The 20,212-nt window shown below is 37.6% G+C and overlaps 3 protein-coding genes across 4 annotated transcripts; all 3 read left to right on the top strand.

The window, feature by feature from the left end:
- Nucleotides 1–6,381: 6,381 nt before the first annotated feature.
- On the top strand, nucleotides 6,382–8,263 carry LOC131940640 (UDP-glucuronosyltransferase 2B15-like). Its single transcript, XM_059299349.1, has 2 exons — nucleotides 6,382–6,424; nucleotides 7,440–8,263. Exons 1-2 carry the CDS (start codon nucleotides 6,382–6,384, stop codon nucleotides 8,261–8,263), a joined length of 867 nt encoding a protein of 288 aa, XP_059155332.1.
- A 3,600-nt stretch (nucleotides 8,264–11,863) lies between these two features.
- LOC131940641 (UDP-glucuronosyltransferase 2B15) lies at nucleotides 11,864–13,909 on the top strand. Of its 2 annotated transcripts, none has more exons than XM_059299350.1 (2): nucleotides 11,864–12,086; nucleotides 12,303–13,909. In XM_059299350.1, exon 2 carries the CDS (start codon nucleotides 12,329–12,331, stop codon nucleotides 13,868–13,870), a length of 1,542 nt encoding a protein of 513 aa, XP_059155333.1. In that variant the 5' UTR covers nucleotides 11,864–12,086; nucleotides 12,303–12,328; the 3' UTR covers nucleotides 13,871–13,909. The 2 variants fall into 2 exon arrangements, with proteins under 2 accessions (XP_059155333.1, XP_059155334.1); XM_059299351.1 differs by having other exon boundaries at nucleotides 12,308–13,909.
- A 3,872-nt stretch (nucleotides 13,910–17,781) lies between these two features.
- LOC131940612 (UDP-glucuronosyltransferase 1A7-like) lies at nucleotides 17,782–19,323 on the top strand. The gene has a single exon (XM_059299319.1). It carries the CDS (start codon nucleotides 17,782–17,784, stop codon nucleotides 19,321–19,323), a length of 1,542 nt encoding a protein of 513 aa, XP_059155302.1.
- The last annotated feature ends 889 nt before the right edge of the window (nucleotides 19,324–20,212 follow it).

The following is a 20,212-nucleotide window of genomic DNA, read 5'->3' on the forward strand; positions in this document are numbered from 1 at the left end:
CAGGAGTATAACTGGTCTTTCAATGCTAACTAAATGGTGCAGATGCATGCTCACCTTGTATAAACTAAATGGTCCAAACTAAATGGTTGTGTAAAAAAAAAAAACCATTGTTGAGTGCTATGTTTATAAAATAATGCTAAGAAACATCTTTTTGTATCTCTAGTAACGGTTTTATTCAAATTTTATAGACAAACTTAGTGAAGAATTTTACGCTCAATTTATTGCTTATTCTGTTTAAATGAATCTTGAAACAGGGTAGGTAATTTATGTAATATAACTTTTGGAGATTGTTAGTAACTATGTTATCATAGGGTTATTAATGTAATGAGTGAATCTCTTTAATTTGAAGTATTTTTTTTCTAAGATAAAGACATCTGTTCATCCATTTTCTCAGTTAAATTTTGCCCACTGCCTTCTAGTAGGATATTTTCTAATATTTTTTCTTCTAATAAAGTTCATCTTTATACTTAGCACTGGGTCTAGTGGTCTTGGGCTAGGGGTCCTGACCTGCTGGGCCTAGGGTCCTAACCTGCTGGGCTAGGGTTCCTGACCTGTTGGGCTAGGGGTCCTAACCTGCTGGGCCTAGGGGTCCTCACCTGCTGGGCTAGGGGTCCCAACCTGCTGGGCTAGGGGTCCTGACCTGGGGTGACCTGCTGGGCTAGGGGTCCCAACCTGTTGGGCTAGGGTTCCTGACCTGCTGGGCCAGGGGCCCTGACCTGCTGGGCCAGGGGTCCTGACCTGCTGGGCTAGGGGTCCTAACCTGCTGGGCTAGAGGTCCTGACCTGCCGGGCTTTAAGATTGAATCTCATACCAGACTGAAGTGTCTGCAAATATTTTCTGAACAAATGCTTTGTATGAAAGCCCCCCCCCCCTTTCCCATAACATCCCCCTTTTGATTACCAGCATTTATCTAGACCGTGTATATGATGGTGTACACATTTGCCATGGTTACATAGGTTTGTTTATCTTCTGTGAAGGTCATGACCTTTGTAATGATGGGAGATCTTCAGAGTTTAAATATCTGATTTATAACATTTTTTAAAACTGTTTAATTCTAAATAGTAATGGTACAATACTATTGTATAGGTGGACTGGATTAAATTAAATGTTGATATATTTTTTAAAAGTTTTGATAGGCCAGCAGCACTAATGTGTGAGCTGAATTTTGTTGAACAACATTCTCCCTTGTGTTCTAGTTAATAATTTCAGAATACTCATTTCTTTGTGTCGTGTATGTGTTCTACCCATACTAAGTATGTATGTATTTATTGTGTTTGCATGTCACGTTAAATAGGGATATTCTGATTTTTTTAAAGCTCTATGTATAATCTGGTTGCTTTAAATTTGTATAAATGGCAAATTTCCAATTTAATTTATTTTATTAATTTGTAATGTCCTGAATAAAAGCATGTCATCATTGCACTATGTGGTTGGTGCATTAGTTGCATATAGTCAGTTCCCTTTTAGCGGTACACACATTTATAAAATAATTTACAAAATTGTCCATTTAAAAAAATGTTTTGTTCTGTTCCTGACACGACTGAAGTTTTTTATTGAATAGAAACTTGACAAGGCAGACAACTGCAGTAAAATTTTCTTGTGAGGGTAAAATTTAGTAGGTATTTTTTTAGTCCATCGTGTAGATACATTTTAAAATGAAATAAATATGTTGATTTATCCATTCAGTGTTGGTTGATTGTTACATGTATAATAATGTATATAAAGGGACTATAGACATGCTAGATTAGGTCCGGTGACGCATGGCGTCTATCACTTGCCATGGTCGAACGTATTAAATTTGACAGTTAATAACTGGCATTTATTTGTTTTAGTAAGCCTAGATCATTTATATAACTGTCAGATTAAAAAGTAGAACTGCAGGTGTTTTACTAAACTACATTTGACATTTTGCCCAAATGGTATGGTCCTTATAAGGGTTTAATTGATGGTTTTTTTTAAGTCTTATTACTGGAGCAGCTCTACAGGATTGTAATGCTAAAAGTGTTGGTGGGCTAAAATGAGGGCGTTAGACAACAATAGTGGACTAAAAGGAGGGTTTTAGACAACAGGGTGGTGGGCTAAAAGGAGGGTTTTAGACAACAGGGGGTGGGCTAAAAGGAGGGTTTTAGACAACAGGGGGTGGGCTAAAAGGAGGGCTTTAGACAGGGTGGTGGGCTAAAATGAGGGCGTTAGACAACAATAGTGGACTAAAAGGAGGGTTTTAGACAACAGGGTGGTGGGCTAAAAGGAGGGTTTTAGACAACAATAGTGGACTAAAAGGAGGGTTTTAGACAACAGGGTGGTGGGCTAAAAGGAGGGTTTTAGACAACAGGGGGTGGGCTAAAAGGAGGGCTTTAGACAGGGTGGTGGGCTAAAAGGAGGGCTTTAGACAACAATAGTGGACTAAAAGGAGGGTTTTAGACAACAGGGTGGTGGGCTAAAAGGAGGGTTTTAGACAACAATAGTGGACTAAAAGGAGGGTTTTAGACAACAGAATGGTGGGCTAAAAGGAGGGTTTTAGACAACAGGGGGTGGGCTAAAAGGAGGGCTTTAGACAGGGTGGTGGGCTAAAAGGAGGGCGTTAGACAACAGGGGGTGGGCTAAAAGGACGTTAGACAACAGGGTGGTGGGCTAAAAGGAGGGCGTTAGACCACATGGTGGCGGGCATAAGGGCTTGGCAGGCTAAAAGCGTATGGTTAAAAAAAAGAAGCATTCTAAATTAACTAGAAACATCACGTAGTTTGTACTTCGGTCGCTAATGGTTACAGGGTAAGTGGTGCACGCATGTGTCACTTGACTAGACACATCTGTTGTCATACAGAATAATGATAGTTGTTAGGAAAAATCAAGGTCATCGTAGATTTTTTTTTTGGGGGGGGGGGGGCACGTTTTTTGTCCTCTTACCGACACTTTATCAAGAGAACGTATTGAGAATAGCCCCCCCCCCCTTTTTTTTTTTTGCCGAGTGAGAAAAGTGAAAACTAAGAGTTATTCCTCTTGTCATGATCAATTTTAAATCAACTAGCCATCGGTACCCGTTTCACGTGAATTATAGGCCTATATATTTTAAAATGTTCAACTTGTTTGAGAAAAATAATTTATAAAAAATAGTTATTGGTCAAAACGCAATGTGCATTACTACACGCTGAACTATATTAGTGACAAAGCAAAGAAATAACTAAAAATCCGACACGTTTAAAGTAAAAACTTATAAAAGTTTAGGCCGAAAAAATCGTATTGTATACATTTCATAGCGTACGTAGCTCTAAATCATATTTGAATGAAATACTTCATTTCTTTATTTTATTCTAAACTCGGAAGATGACGTCATTAGTTTCGTGCTTTTTTAGTCTAAACATTAAGTGACGTCATTGTTAAATGCGCTCTTGTCCCAACTATAAACCTTTTTCCGGTTGCATAATTAAAATTGTTTTTCTACATTTGTATACGCCTTTATTTTTTAATTTTTTTTTCTTTAAATAAAATTGTGTTTATACATTTAAAACATCTACCATATTATTTTCAACAAAAGTCCGTATCAAGTTCTCCATATATCGCTGAAGATTCTGATGTGATATCCTGCGAAAATATTTTGCGGACAGAGAGAGAGAGAGAGAGAGAGAGAGAGAGCAGCCGATCAAACACTATTTTCTATGAAAGACTCAATGAAATTATCAATGACAGAGTCAATGATAACTACCGCTCTCCTGTATTTTTCTCTCGAGAAACTCAATGATAAAGCGTTAGTAGTTATAAAGAGAGAGAGAGTTTATCAAAACGGAAATAATTCAACTCGTTTAATTAATAAAGCGTTAAACGTAATTATTAATTCTTAATTTCTCAGCGATTGATACAATTGTTTAGGGACAGTTAAACTATTTTTTAAAAATATAGATCCTCGATCTTCATTTATAATTTATTAATAAAAATAAGATTTTTAAAAAATAATTAAAACAGGTCTTTGTACTATATTATTAAAAAAAACAACTAATGAATATAATAAATAATTTTGACTATTTCTCATTCTAAACCTATCGAATATCTTTTTTTTTAAATGCAAGGTAATCTTTTATAGAACCTACATGATTAACTTTTCTTCTAATAATAATAAAAAACTCTAAATAAAAACTATTATTCCTACAAATATTAGAGTAGTCTCCCTTGACAGTTTCTATTCGAATGTATTTTGTGTTAATTTTCGTTATGAAATACAGTTGACTTTTTAAATTAATTATATAAGAAAGCAATCTATCTCTGTGTATATTTATTTTAAAAAATATTATTACAATAATTAGAATGGGTGTTTCTGGTTAAATAGCAATTATTCTCATTCTAAATCTTTGGCTATCGAGTTTCATGGGTTTTTAAATTTAAGATTATGAACACATTGGCTTGACGAAAATGATTATATACACTTAAATACATACTAAAATTTACTTTTGTTATTAAACCTACACTATTTTATGCACACATACAAAAAAGAATATTTTAGCGGCAGTTACAACGTCAAAAAAAAAGGAAACTGCTTTATACTGAATAGTTCTACGTAACAACAAAAATGTAAAAATACATAGTCCTAGAGCACACTAACACATACACATATATATATATATATATACGAAGATATGGGTGTGTGTAAGTAGGATGTGTGGTGGGTAGACAGGCGGGGTGGAAGGAAAGCAGTTTGGCAGGAATAACGGTAGGTAGGAAAGTAGGTAGGCAGGCAGCAGCGCAGGCAGGTTAGTAGATAGGTAGGTACATAGGCAGGGAGTTAGGTATGTAGGTAGGTGGGCCTAGGTAGGAAGGCGCCTCACTCGGTATAGTGAGCGATTATAGTAGCCCATCATATTCATAGCGTTTCGCAATTATTAAAACGAACAAAGGTACCATAGTACTCACGGGAAAACACGGGGAGCTAAATGGAACCCTGCCAGGGCGCCACCAAATCGATTTTTTTTTCGCAGAAACCACCACAGGGGTATTAGCATTAACTTCTCAGATTTGAAAGACAAACGAATGAAATCTTTGGTAATGCTTATACAAACAAACCCACATATTCGTTTTTGGGGCGCGGGTTTGTCCACACTGCCGCCTAGACGCACCAAGGCTCATTGTATGAAAGCCTTGAGTGTACGTTAATCAACCTCTGTAATAGTGAGGTAGAACACACATTGCGACCGCCCATGTGTTAGAGACGCGTCCCTTGGCGCTCCAGGTAGCCACTGGTTATACTCCCGCAGGGGCGCCCCTAATTCTGTTTAATTATAAAATGTCGTGTGCCACCGTGTCCCTATTGTAGGGTGCTCTTTAAAGAGGCACTCTCTGTAGAGCCCGGGGCGCTTGCTGTCGCCAACTGCCAGGGCGCCGGCGGGCGCTCATTATTCTACTTAGTGAACATTTATAGTAGCCCATCTAAACCGTAGTGTCGCCGGAGGTGGATCTTGGCCGCTCTGGGCCACTCAACCGCCAGGGAGCTGGCGGATGAACCTGGTGTAGTTTTATCACTGAATCTCAGAGGCGGAGCACCATTCCTGGCGCCTGGGGACAAATTTTCAATTTGGCGCCCTCCCCCCCCCCCCTCCCGCCGGAGACAAACTTTCAATTTGGCGTCCCCCCCCCCCCCCCCCCCCGTATTTTTTAAATATTTATAATGCAAAACTGTAGCTAAAATGAGCTTTTAAATTTTTCCCACCCATTTTGGCGCCCCTAGGGTTGGCGCCCGGGGACATATGTACCCCCCGCCCCCCTCGCTACGCCTCTGCTGAATCTAGTATTACCTATGACCGCAATTGATGAGATAGCCCCTCTGGATTCCTCTCTGGATTCTGAGCTCATAATCGTATAATGAGAAAAATCGAATCCTCCCAGGGTGCCACACTTAAGAATTTTTTTCTTTCTCGAAACCCTTTTCACCAACTCCCCAAAATTTTATGACTCTCGTACGAACAGTGTCAAATTGCATCTGGCTTTTATTTTTATGGAGAAAAATTGCATTGCTTCCTGTCAGAGACCCCAGATCGAATGGGGCGCCAAAAGGGGTAGACATTTTTTTTTTAAATCCTCATTCTTCAGTAAAATTTAAGAAAACAGATTTATCCATGACTGATATCCTCAATTATTTTATATAGGGGAGTGTATGTAGGGATGGGCGCCTTTTTGCCAGCGTTTGAATAGGGTTGGCACAACAGTGATAGTTCGCCCAGGGCGCCAGAATAGGTTGCTACACCTCTGCTTCCTGCTAGGGCGCCGCCCTGGCGAAATCTTTCCGGCGGGGTGGGCGTGCGGACACTGTTAAAAGTATATTTTTTTTCTATATAAATTCCGTTTCGTTCGGGGGGGGGGGGGTCAATAGACTTTCTTCGGGGGGTGGGGGGGATCTACATGGACTACCTACAGGTACCAACTCGCGACGAGGTACACATTTGTATTAAAACACACATCTAAGACTCAGTGTTTCTTCCAGACTTTTTTCTCCGGGGGGCGGTAGACTTTCTTCGGGGGGGGGGGGGCGGACACTGTTAAAAGTATATATTTTCTATATAAATTATATAAATTTCATTTCGTTCGGGGGGGGGGGCGGTAAAAAAAATTTCGGGGGAGCGAAGGCCCCCCCCCCCCCCCGAAGAGATGCCTGGAAGAAACTCTGTCTAAGACATTTTCCATTTAGGTGGGTTTTGCAGTACAGTGGTTTCTTAAGTCGTGGACAAATGATTGCGCTTATCTCTATTGAGTAGCTATGTATTCTGTCCTATATTAGACACATTTGTAAATATCTGTCACAATATGGGCATAGAGATGATATAACGATAGCTTATCTTTGCGGACGACGCTAAACTTTGGCATCGACACCACCGCTTACAAGTTCAAATTCGGTCCTTCAGAAATGTTTGAAGTCTCTAGATTAAAACTACTTTTCTCTTTTATGTGCCTACTGACCACATCACAGTCATGCATTTGTTCTGAAAGTCTAAAAACAGAGGCACAAATATATCGTCTAGACTTGTGAGGTCTACAGATTAGGTATTTGGCAGTTATCTAAGCCTTTGCCTGTTCTGACTGAAAGCCTTATTCTTTCTCTATCGACGCCTTGCGTAACATGGGATTGGGTTTTTAAGGCGGCATAAAGCTTTATGTTCTTCCTTTTTGAGTACACTAGATTAAAAACTAACGTTTTCAGATGCCTAAAGATGTTTAACCACTAATTAATCAGAGAGAGAGAGAGAGAGAGAGAGAGAGAGAGAGAGAGAGAAGTGCGCACATGGGCTTTTATATATTAGGATTAGATTCTGTAGGCCTATGCTTAACGTAATATTTAGTTCAAATAAACATTTTGTAATTGAAATAACTGTTGGAAGATTTATAAAAATTGCCATACATTGAAGTGCTCTGGAAAGTTGCTTATATTATATACACGACAATCGGTGATATTATATTAAAAGCTGAAATTTTTATTACCGAACTTGATCACATCCTAGATTATCCCAGACCAATGTTACCTAACACAAAGCTGATTGGTGGATCTTCTGTCAGTGAGTCAAAGCCTTTGATTGGTGAGTTTAAACAGTTTGTTGAAAAATCAACCAATGGGATTGTCGTTGTGTCTTTTGGAAGTAACGACTTTCCAATACCTAAAGATATTGTAGCCAAAATGACTTCTGCTTTTGAACAACTGAGCTTTGACGTCATTTGGAAAGTGAACATGACGTCTCCTGTTCCAACCAAAATTATGACGTCACACTGGATCCCCCAGAATGACCTACTTGGTCACGCAAAGACCAAAGTCTTTGTTTCCCATTGCGGAAAAAATAGCCAATACGAGGCCTTGTACCATGCTGTGCCTATCCTCTGCCTGCCTATCTATGCTGACCAGTTCTACAACTCTGAGCGAGTACGTGTCAAAGGATACGGCCTGAGGGGGGATGTCAGAGAAATTTCCGCAGGAGAACTGACAGACACAATACAAGAACTAGTCTATGACACAAGTTTCAAAACAAATATCGAGAAAGCTTCCAAGCTATTCAAAGAACTTTACAAAGTTCCATCCAAAGAAGCCGCTTACTGGATAGATCACGTGATGAAGTATGGCGGAGACTATATGAGGTCATCAGGACAGGAAATGCCGTTGTATCAATTTCTTCTTCTTGACGTCATCGCTTTTATAGCAGCTGTTCTGTCTGGAGTTGTCGTTATTTTTATCCTCATTGTCAGGTTTTGTTACAGACGGTTTTTCAAACAGCTGACAGTTAAAATTAAGAAAGAATGACATTTATTTTATTGATGTGTTTTGTACAAGTGACTGCCACAGTACATAAAATCTAAAGCTAAAGGTCAATAATTAAAAAAAAAAGTCATATTGATTTGTATATAAATAATAAAATCTCTGGTCTGTTCTGTAAACTGTTTAATTTTGTTTACACTAATCAAAATAGTACTTCAGATAAGAACTATCTAATTTGATGCTTTAATAGAGTTTTTTTTATCCCTCACTAGCACACACACATACCCCCCCCCCCCACACACACAGAGAAAGAGAATGAGAGAGAGTGAGAGAAAAAAAGTGTGGGATATACCATTACACCGCTGTAACGCAGCCAGTAGTGGGGGGGGGATGCCTATTACCAAATATATGGTGCTGAAGGGTTACGTAGACTTGGTGAAAACCAGCCAATTTATGTTTAATTTGCTCAAGAAAGAGTTTTATTGTTGTATTTTTAAACTGATTATAGCTTACTAAAATAATACATTAACAAGGATGAGCCCATATGATTTCGTTTGTGGTGACACCATAGAACTTGGCTTGTGGTGATGATCTGGTGATCCCATATGACTTGACGTGTGGTGACCCCATATGAGTAGACGTGTGGTGACCCCATATGAGTTGACGTGAGGTGACCCCATATGAGTAGACGTGAGTTGACCCCATTTGAGTAGACGTGTGGTGACCCCATATGAGTTGACGTGTGGTGACCCCATATGAGTTGACGTGTGGTGACCCCATATGAGTTGACGTGTGGTGACCCCATATGAGTTGACGTGTGGTGACCCCATATGAGTTGACGTGTGGTGACCCCATATGAGTTGACGTCTGGTGACCCCATATGAGTTGACGTGCGGTGACCCCATATGAGTTGACGTGTGGTGACCCCATATGAGTTGACGTGTGGTGACCCCATATGACGAGCTTGCGATGACATTAAATGACGTGGCTTGTGGTGATACTTTATCACTTGACTAATGGCTATACCATACGACTTGGCGTGTGGTGGCACCATATGACTTTATTTGTGGTGACACCATTGGTCATGGTTTGGGGTAAAACTATAATTCATGGTTTAGTGTGACACCATAGGTCATGGATTAGGGTGACAAAAAAAGACGTGGTTTGGGATGACACCAAATAAATAATGGACTGGTCAGTGATAATAAGACCATAAAGCAATCTGCTTGTGTGGGGTGGAAGAGGGTGACACCAAAATAGGAATGTTTACTACAATGTCTTATAGAGAACACAAAGCTTGCATGATTTGTATGCCACAGCTCATGGGCAGCTCAAGCTTGATAAAAAATTAAGTTTGGCTCGTGGAAACACTGTAAGAAAAATGCCAAGCTAATTAACAACCTAATTAGTGGATTATGGAAAGAAAAAAAATCGTCATTAAGCCAAGAATGTCCAGCACCACGGTCATGTTGATGTGTCATTAACATAATTAGAGCTGATACATTTTTAAAATAGTGACAATCACAGACACCAAGTCAGTTTGTCTAGGTATTAATGGTCACGTGTTCAGTGGAATTGTTTTTTTTCGTACAAACATAATTTCCTTTTGATATTATTGGCATACTTTTTAAAATAGTTATGCATAGGGTTCCGCTTAGTCCTGCAGTAGAGTGACAGAGTGTTAAAAAAATTAACATTCATATAATATGAGTCGTATATTTGTTGGGGTGTCTAGTAATGACACCTTATATAGACAGAGAGAAAAACTCTCCTCCTTTGTATATTTTACCAATAATGACATATATAAAGTTTGAATCTATACAAAGCGGAAATTTCTAGGGGATAATCAGACATAAAATATGCCTGGATGTCGAAAAAATGTGTCGACGTACAGAATAATGTCCATCAAATCAAGGCTGCATTTATCCAGTTAATTATAGCAGTAATTGACGTTTATAATTATGTCAGCTAATGGTGATATATGAGAGAAATAGTTGTCATTAAATTAGGCGACACGCTGAATTAAAAACCTACATTATGAATTGACTAGTATTTAATAATCAGTGGACATCTTCATGAGATGTTCGTTATGGATACAAATTATAGACCGAACTGCAGTTACTTATACATATTGTAATATAAGAAGGTAGATTTAACAAATTTTAACTAGTTTAAGTAAAAACAATAAAAACAGTGTCTCTTCCAGGCATCTCTTCGGAAGGGGGGGGGGAGTCTACCGCCTTCCCAGAGGCGTAGCGACCCTTCCCGGCGCCCGGGGACAAACTTTTCGATTTGCACCCCCCCCTCGAGATTTCGATTTGCACCTCTTCTCAAACCAAACTTTCGATTTGCACCCCCCCTCGAGATTTCGATTTGCACCCCCCCCCCCTCAAACTTTCGATTTGCACCCCCCTCAACCTTTCAATTTATTTTTCCATCCCATTTTGGCGCCCCCTAAGGTCGGCGCCCGGGGACATATGTCCCCCCGCCCCCCCCCCCCCCTCGCTACGCTACTGCGCCTTCCCCCCTGCCCTCTAACGAAATGGAATTAATATAGAAAAAATATACTTTTAACAGTGTCTGCCCCCCCTCCCTCCCCGGAGAAGAAAAAAAAGGCTGGAAGAAACACTGATTTAAAAAGTGTATGGGAAACTTCTTAAACGATATACAAACAAGCAGTCTAATCGTATTTGAATCTTTGAAAATGTAATTTCTCTACAAATTTAATAACTGTGCATTTGATAATTATTATTTGGAGTTTTTATTGGAGATTTTATTTTTTAAAAATAACATTCTAATTTAAAACCGAACTAGGAACGGTAGATCTATGTGGTATAAGGGTTCTGTCGTACTACACAAAAAAAATCAATATTATGCAAATTGATATCTTATCTAAGCGCTAGAGTTAAAGACAGCACGTCTACCTGCTAACGATATATCTCGTGTCATAAACTATAACAATCAACTGACAGCATGACTGGCAAAATGTAAAGAGGAACCGGCTCAAAAAATGTGCCGTTATGTTCAGTAATAAACATCATTATAGGTTACAATTTAATGTGTTCACAAAATCGTTAATTCTCACCAAATTATATTGTTAAAACAACCAATTTCCAACCCCTCCGTATTATGTAGGCTAAATAAACACAAGAGGTCAACCATTCTCCGTGTTCTATTAATAGTTGCACCTGACGGGAGATGCACAGATGAAATATATTAGCGACGTCAGCAGTACAACACACAGTAGTACAACAAAGCTCACAATGACCTTTACAGGCTTGATAGTCTGAACAACAGATCTTTCACCTCAGTGAACTGGAGCTCGGAAACCTAACTACGGACGTTACGGTTAGTAGGTCTACTCGTGTATCCTGCTACTCGACCACACTGCTCTATCTACGAATGTAGTCGATCTATTACTTTCACCGAGTATGTTGAAGCTAACACATTACAACATGTCCAATCTAGCACAGTTCAACTTTTAAAAAACGTGTCTATTTTAAAAGACATAGCCCCGTCATATTCTGCAAGTCATGTTGTATTTAGAATTGTTACAGTTCTTGGCCTGAATCTTGCATTCAGTCAATAGAAATCTCGCCCGCCCTACTGCATGTAGATATCGTGTATAAAGAGACCCGACCTGAACCTGTCCGAGTAGGGCCGAGATACTGATGTGGGCTAATGTACACGAAGGGTCTAGCCAGCTCTACAGTTTGCCAGCGAGGTGGACTAGAATTCATTTCATGAATGCAACGTGAAATAGTAACGCTGTAAAATAATTCCGTTATCCGGATTTCGGTAACGACGGATCTCGTGAGTAAAGAAGTTGTGATTATTTGGTGATTCTAAATTACATGCGATTTCAATTGTAAGTAAATAGTTTCGAACACTTACATTTCTTTCAATATTTATATACGTCAGTGTTGAAAATCAATTATCAGGTTATTTAAACATAAGTCTTGTCTATTTTATCATCTGCATCAATACGTTATCACCTTGTCAGAATATCACACATCTGATTCACCTCTCCACTCATGTATTTATATTTTTGAAAACACTCACTGGAATTTGAACTTTGTTCCAGAAAAGGTTAAAAATATATGAGGCAAAATGTACGGTCTCAAGCTAATATCTCTGGGCCTGTACCTTCTAACACTCACTCACTCAGATGGCAAAAAGATCGTCATGTTTCCTGGGTTTGGCAAAAGCTATTTCATCTACCACGCCAACATAGGCCAGGCGTTAATCGACCTGGGTCACGAGGTGTGGATTTGTGTGCCAGAGTATTTGAGCGACAAGAACTTGATCAAGTACAAAGACATCAAGATCTTAAAGTTCGGTGAGACCATAGGTGACGTGGAATCCCACGTTCTTAAAAATTCAAAAATGCTCGACAACTTCTGGGATGGGAAGGATGTTGGCTTAAGCGAGCTCTTAATGACAGCAAAAGAATTTAGGAAATTCATCAATATAGTTTTAGACGACCAATCATTTTTCGACAATGTTAAAAACATCAAACCAGATTTACTCGTGATCGATGAGTTCATGTTTATCAGAAATATTTTTGTCCTGCCGTATAAGCTGGGCATTCCTTTTGCGGCTGTTGGATACTCTCAAGATTTAGTCCTGCATCGGGTTCCATTCAGCCCTGCTGTAGAGCCCCAAGTTCCAGAGAAAGTAAACAACAGAATGAGCTTCATGCAGCGCTTGTCTCTAACGATAAAAACAGTCTTTGAGCTCAGCTATGACCCCTTCACTGATAGTGACATTGTGACTAGAATAGCACCAGAAAAACCTTACACGACAATTAGTGATATTATATTAAAAGCTGAAATTTTTATTGCTGAAGTTGATCACATCCTAGATTATCCCAGACCAATGTTACCCAACACAAAGCTGATTGGTGGATCTTCTGTCAGTGAGCCGAAGCCTTTGATTGGTGAGTTCAAACAGTTTGTTGAAAAATCAACCAATGGGATTGTCGTTGTGTCTTTTGGAGGAAACGACATTCCTTTCCCTTCTCATATTATTAGCAAACTAATGTCTGCCTTCAAACAACTGGACCTTGACGTTGTCTGGCGAGTCAACGTGACCTCTCCTGTCCCAGGAAAGGTAAAGACGTCACAATGGATACCACAGAATGACCTACTTGGTCATCCAAAGACCAAAGTCTTTGTTTCCCATTGTGGTAAAAATGGCCAATACGAGGCTTTGTATCATGCTGTGCCTATCCTCTGCCTGCCTATCTATGGCGACCAGTTCTACAACTCGGAAAGAATTCGTTTTAAAGGTTTTGGACTTGGTGAAGATATAAGGAAAATTACTCCAGAGGAACTGATCACCACGATAAAAGAACTCGCCTCCAATAACAAATACAAGAGACATATCGAGAAAGCATCCAAGCTATTCAAAGAGCTTTACAAAGTTCCATCCAAAGAAGCCGCTTACTGGATAGATCACGTGATGAAGTATGGCGGAGACTATATGAGGTCATCAGGACAGGAAATGCCGTTGTATCAATTTCTTCTTCTTGACGTCATCGCTTTTATAGCAGCTGTTCTGTCTGGAGTTGTCGTTATTTTTATCCTCATTGTCAGGTTTTGCTACAGACGTTTTTTCACAAAGCGGACAGTTAAAAAGAAGAAAGAATGACATTTGTTTTATTGACATTTGCCATACAATATTGTTCTTAATGTTCCCACGTTTTCTTTAACTTGCTTTCTCTGTGTGTTTCTGTGTTTGTCTTTCCAATCAAATCTTGCGATCGAAATTTCTGGCACTTCCCAGTTAGCTAGCGCGCTGAAATTTTCAGGGAAGCTTTCTTTTGGATGACCATAGAATAATCACTTGTTATTATTACTAAATTGATCAATGGAAATATTTTATTGAGCATTTTAGACCGCTATATAATCTATATATATTCTCCTCTGCGAGCCATTAGAAAAAAAACCAGCGACGCGCAGCTAGCCTCTCTCTTGCCGCGCGCAGTGAAGCGAACGATCCCACGTCTGCTTAGGGGCAGATAATTTCGTTTTAACCGACTATAAACTTACAGAAGGTAGGCCAGTTTGGGGGAGACGATATGGTCGAGTGGTTGGGCACACGATTGCTATCCCACTCGACACGGGTTCAAATCTATGTGTTCTAGTCAGTAACGTATTCACACAACGTGTTTTTTACGAGTTGTCTTTTTACGAGTTGTCTTTTTACGAGTTGTCTTCGTTTACCCAACAAAAAAGTGAAAAGATAAAATCGATAGCAAGATTTTAATGCAAACAAACAGACAAAGACTAAAAAGTAGAAAATAATAATCATTAAAAAGTTTTAAAAAACCCACGTTTTCTGATTGAACTAAAAAGTAGAAAATAAATGTTATACATCACAATAATGCAAGCTATCACTCTACTATAAGCGATCAAAAACGTGGGGCGCCGTGATTTTCTTACAGTTTCTAATACTGTTGACTCTCTACAAGCTCCCTAATAAAAGTCAATAGTATTATCTAATAAATAGTAATATAACTTTTACTTCGGCGCCCCACGTTTTTCATCGCTTATAGTAGAGTGATAGCTTGCATTATTGTGATGTATAACATTTATTTTATACTTTTTAGTTCAATCAGAAAACGTGGGTTTTTTAAAACTTTTTAATGATTATTATTAACTGGTAGAGTTAACCTTTATTAAAACAATTCTGAAGTTTTATTTCCCAAATACTTGTCTGTTCATCATAAACAAATAAGTTAGCTAATAAACTTTATGTATTATTAATGTATTGATCAAAATTTTTATAGTCGACTTTAAAGTCACTTTCACATTGTCGATTGGTACACTTATTGTTGTCAATTACATCGAAAAATCATGCAACTAATGTTTCTATGACAATCATAACTTTTGTTTTATTTTATATTGATTTGCTTTCTCTTTATAACACAGGTAATAAATTGTATTTTCAAAACATAATGCATCATTGTCGTTTATGTACTTAAATTTACTTCCATATTCCTATTTCTAAGAATGGATTTTAAATGTGAGAGTTTGGCTTGAGAAAGGTCAGTAAGTAAAGTAAATTTGTAAAACTGCAATATTATTTAATGGTCTCAGTTTGAAGACTATATAGCCCTTCTAGCCTTGATTCCAATCCAAATTTGGGATTGTTAACGGACACAAAATAAGAGCACAAGATATTTAGTATGCAGCTACGCCATTGTTGCGTTTTCTCGTCATGGCGAATTCCCTACAATTTATGAGTTTTTTTATGAAGACATTTATTTTTGCTGGCAACACTATATATATATATATATATATATATATATATATATATATATATATATATATATATATATATATATATATATAACATTTTGAGCGATTCTCGGTAAATGGAAGAGGTACATTCATATATTCCTTCGAGTTTGATAATTGTATATCATATTCTCACAAATTAGCAAAGTTTAAGTGCTTTTCACGAAAAACGAACGGTTTTGTCACTGTCCAATTCTTCATTTCTATAGCCCAATTTCTCAGACGTGCCATACCAACCCTTACTGTAAGATACAAATAAAGGAGAAAGTTAATGTGGAACTCGCTCCCGCTTTATTATTCCTAAATGTCTCTGTGTAAAAAGTTTTGTTTAATACTGTCTTTTACTAAATCTATGTGTAATGACATTAAAAAAAATTATAAATAATAATGTAAATTTGGTAGAAAAAAATTACAACAATTTATTTTTTCACTATTGAAAAACGTAACAAAATTAATTTAAAAAACAAAACAAAAACGTGTCCATTTGTGAATCACACATGTGCATTAGAATAATTATAAGTACACCTGCCATATTTAATGACGCGAGATTTACAGTACATTTGACTTAACAAGAATTTCTTTGTCCGAAAAAAAGGACAGTGGGCCTACATGACGCTTCATGGAAAAATAGTTAGTTTTTAAAGTACTCGTAATGTCTGGTTGAACTTTTAGGCATTTTATGTAGACCTGTTGATATTTAAAAGTACACAGTAGACCTGCATCCCCATAACTCACCAATTTTCTCAGACATCACGCCTACATTACTTTTAGCTTCTAATAGACCTACATCCCCATAACACTTCCATTTTCTTAGAGACCACGCCTACATTACTTTTAGCTTCTAATCGACCTACATCCCCCATAACACACCCATTTTCTCAGATACCACGCCTACCATATTTTTCTCCTCCCAACTTGACTTTGTAAAGTTTTCCTTTCAAACCTGGCGGTCTATAGGGCAAGTGAAGTAGAGTTCACTTATTTCTGTGACCTCGGCATATGAAGAGATAGTGTGGTCAGCACTATGCCCAGCCGCCTTTACTTTCCCTAACGTGGGTGGACTCAGGGACGGTCTACTGACTTGAACCCGGATTCGAACTCGAGACTTACGGGTTAGCAGTCCAGCTCTCTACTGCTAGACCACTCCGTCAACTCGACCTTGAGGAGTATTAAAATGTACTCACAAGAAAAACATCTTTTATAAATTAACAAGGGTATTTATAACTATAACAACAACACTATATTGCCTAGTGTACATCTCATGTATAAACTTTAGTGTGTGTGTGGGGGGGGGGAGTAGCGTGAAACCCTGGTTACTAGACCAAGTGAAGCCACCTAGTGACGCCTTTTAGTATAGAACTATTATTATAAAATGCCATTTTAACTCATCAACCACAAGTACTTTATTTTTAATTTAGTTCGTTTTTCCATAAGCCCTTTTTATCAGTACATTTTATAATTTGGAGGTGCACCTTAAAACATCAACAAATGGTGCATGTTATTGTCATCACGTGACGACACCAGGCGCGTGAAACTATAAAGACTCAACGAGCTTGTTAAAACCATACTGCAATTATTAAAAAATTAAAGGCGAATTATTAATTCTGATAAAGTGTGAATGAGAAAGAGATCAGACAACCAAAAACAACGCCAGAGGCTATTTGGTTGTAAGTAAGATTAAGACTATTAATTTTTCAAGATGAGAGCATATTAAAAAGTATCAGGTATTTCATAAATCTAACAATAAAAATGAAATTATTTTTCTTTGAAAAGTTATAAAGATACAGAACCCTCCACAATGCATATGAATGGGTTTCACAACAATTTCATTAGACCAAATTAATTTTTAAAAGTTTACAAATATGTATATTTAAGGATAAGATGTTTTAAAGATAATTAACTTTTAATTAACCAAAACATTAAATTTAATCTAGGCCTCTCTGACAAAACCCATTTTAAAAGTTCAATAATTTAGACGATCAAACACCTGAATTTATTTTAATTGCAGTGTTTTGTGCATAAAAAAATTGAAACAGAAAAGCATTGTAAAATAAATATTTTTATAAACCCTTTTCGACATTTTAATTGTAAATTTTAAAAAGGTATTTTAATGAAAGTTCTTATTGTAGATCACGTTAAGAATTGTGCGGGAAGAAAAGTTAATTTAAACAACGGTGAAAGACTTTGTTGCTTAAATTTAAAATTTTTAGTTTCAGAAATTTCAGAGAATTTGGATGAGAAACGTTGGATGAAGATAAAATGTTTGTCTCAGCTGTTGTGTCTTTGTACATGAGTGTTGTAGTACTCACACAAGCTGAGGGTAAGAGGGTCGTCATGTTGCCCGGCATTACCAAAAGTTATTTTATCCAACACGCCAACATAGGCCAGGCTCTGATAGACCTGGGTCACGAGGTGTGGATCTTCATGCCAGAGTACCTGAGTAACTCCAGCTTGATCAAACATAAAGACATCAAGATCTCAACGTTTGGGGAAACGCTGGGGGACATGGAGGAAGAGATTTTTAAAAACTCCAAGCTAGTTGATAATTTCTGGAATAACAAAGATGCGCCATTGGCTACATTCGTTTCTGCTGCCAGAGAATTTAGAAAATTAATTAACAAAATTTTAGATGAGAAATCTTTTATTGATAAGATCAGGAACATCAACCCAGACTTGTTGGTCGTTGATGGTTTTATGTTTAATCGAAATTTGTTTGTTATTCCATACAAGTTGGATGTTCCTTTCGCTGTTGTGGGATTTGTGCATGACCCAATTGTTCATAGAGTGCCATTTAGTCCTGCTGAAGAACCAACAGTACCAGACAGAGTAACCAACAAAATGACCTTCTATCAAAGACTAACCTCTACCTTACGTACGATTCTAGAGTTCAGCTATGACGTATTCTCTGATAGTGACATTGTGACTAGAATAGCACCAGAAAAACCCTACACGACAATTGGTGATATTATATTAAAAGCTGAAATTTTTATTACCGAACTTGATCACATCCTAGATTATCCCAGACCAATGTTACCCAACACAAAGCTGATTGGTGGATCTTCTGTCAGTGAGCCAAAACCTTTGATTGGTGAGTTTAAACAGTTTGTTGAAAAATCAACCAATGGGATTGTCGTTGTGTCTTTTGGAAGTAACGAAATTCCTTTCCCTCAAAATATTTTAGCCAAACTCTCGTCTGCTTTTGAACTTCTCGACCTTAACGTCATTTGGCGAGTCAACATGACCTCCACTGTGCCAACAAAAATTATGACGTCACACTGGATTCCACAGAATGACCTACTTGGTCACCCAAAGATCAAAGTTTTTGTTACACATTGTGGAAAAAATAGCCAATACGAGGCGTTGTACCATGCAGTGCCTATGTTCTGTCTACCCTTATGCAGCGACCAGTTCTACAATGCTGAAAGAATTGTTATCAAAGGTTACGGGTTGGCTGCAGATATAAGAAAGATCTCAGCAGACAGAATTGCTAACACCATAAAAGAACTCGACAACGACAAAAAATACAAAAGAAATATTGAGAAAGCGTCCAAACTATTCAAAGAGCTTTACAAAGTTCCATCCAAAGAAGCCGCTTACTGGATAGATCACGTGATGAAGTATGGCGGAGACTATATGAGGTCATCAGGACAGGAAATGCCGTTGTATCAATTTCTCCTTCTTGACGTCATCGCTTTTATTACAGCTGTTCTGTCTGGCGTTGTCTTTAGTTTTATCCTCATTGTCAGGTTTTTGTTTAGGTGGATGCCACAGTACATAAGATCAAAAGCTAAAAAGGAATAATAATAAAATATGTCATGTTTTAGCATTTTTGTCTTAATGTAATCAAATTATGAGTTGACATTTATTTTCTAAACTATAAAAATATAATTTATATCTGAAGTTTAAAGATTAATTAATACTCCACAACACAAAACTCTATATCTCAGTACATTTATTGCGTCCTCGGATAAAGCACAACTATTTGTAACACATGAGAAAATATAAACAACGTAATGTTACTAAGTTGCTTGACTGATCGTTTCTTAGCCATACTTTCTTACAAAAAGTATAAACATATCATTAACCTGAAACAAAAACAATGTAATAAGGTTTTGCAAGAAGTCACAAAGTTCAATTGGTAAGAACTGTCAAGAAAACTGTAACACATATACAACGTATTCATCACTTTTAGCGCTCAAAGTATTTGTATAAATAATCCGTAACGTCTTTAGTACAATTTATTAGTGTGGTCGTTCAATCAGAAAGCATTAAGAATCGTGGGACGATGAGGGTAGGAGGGGTAAAAGTCAAGGAAATATTTTAAAACGCTAATACAAAGTGTAGCTAGCTTTTTGCGGCTATGTATGCCTAAATGGGGTTGGGAAATACACATCGTATAACACTAAGTAGCGTCATGTATGAACGAAATCTAGTAAAAAAAAAATCATCGTGTTGCCAAAAAAATGGTTTTAGCAGTAGCTAAAAGAAAAGGTCCATTCACTATTTGGATTCACCTAGAACTCAACTTGTTTCTTTGATTAAGATTCCTATTTTACTACCCACGGTAGATTATGTGTTATACTTGTATTTTTGTAGAACTTGTTTTAAAATAGTCATTTTGCCGATAGTTGATTAGAATATCATCAGATGTTCACAACTTTTTAAACAGTAGGTTTTACAACAAATAATT

Source organism: Physella acuta, unplaced genomic scaffold, assembly GCF_028476545.2.
Source record: "Physella acuta isolate Inbredline_101_S28 unplaced genomic scaffold, ASM2847654v3 ptg000324l, whole genome shotgun sequence".
NCBI lineage: Eukaryota > Metazoa > Mollusca > Gastropoda > Physidae > Physella > Physella acuta.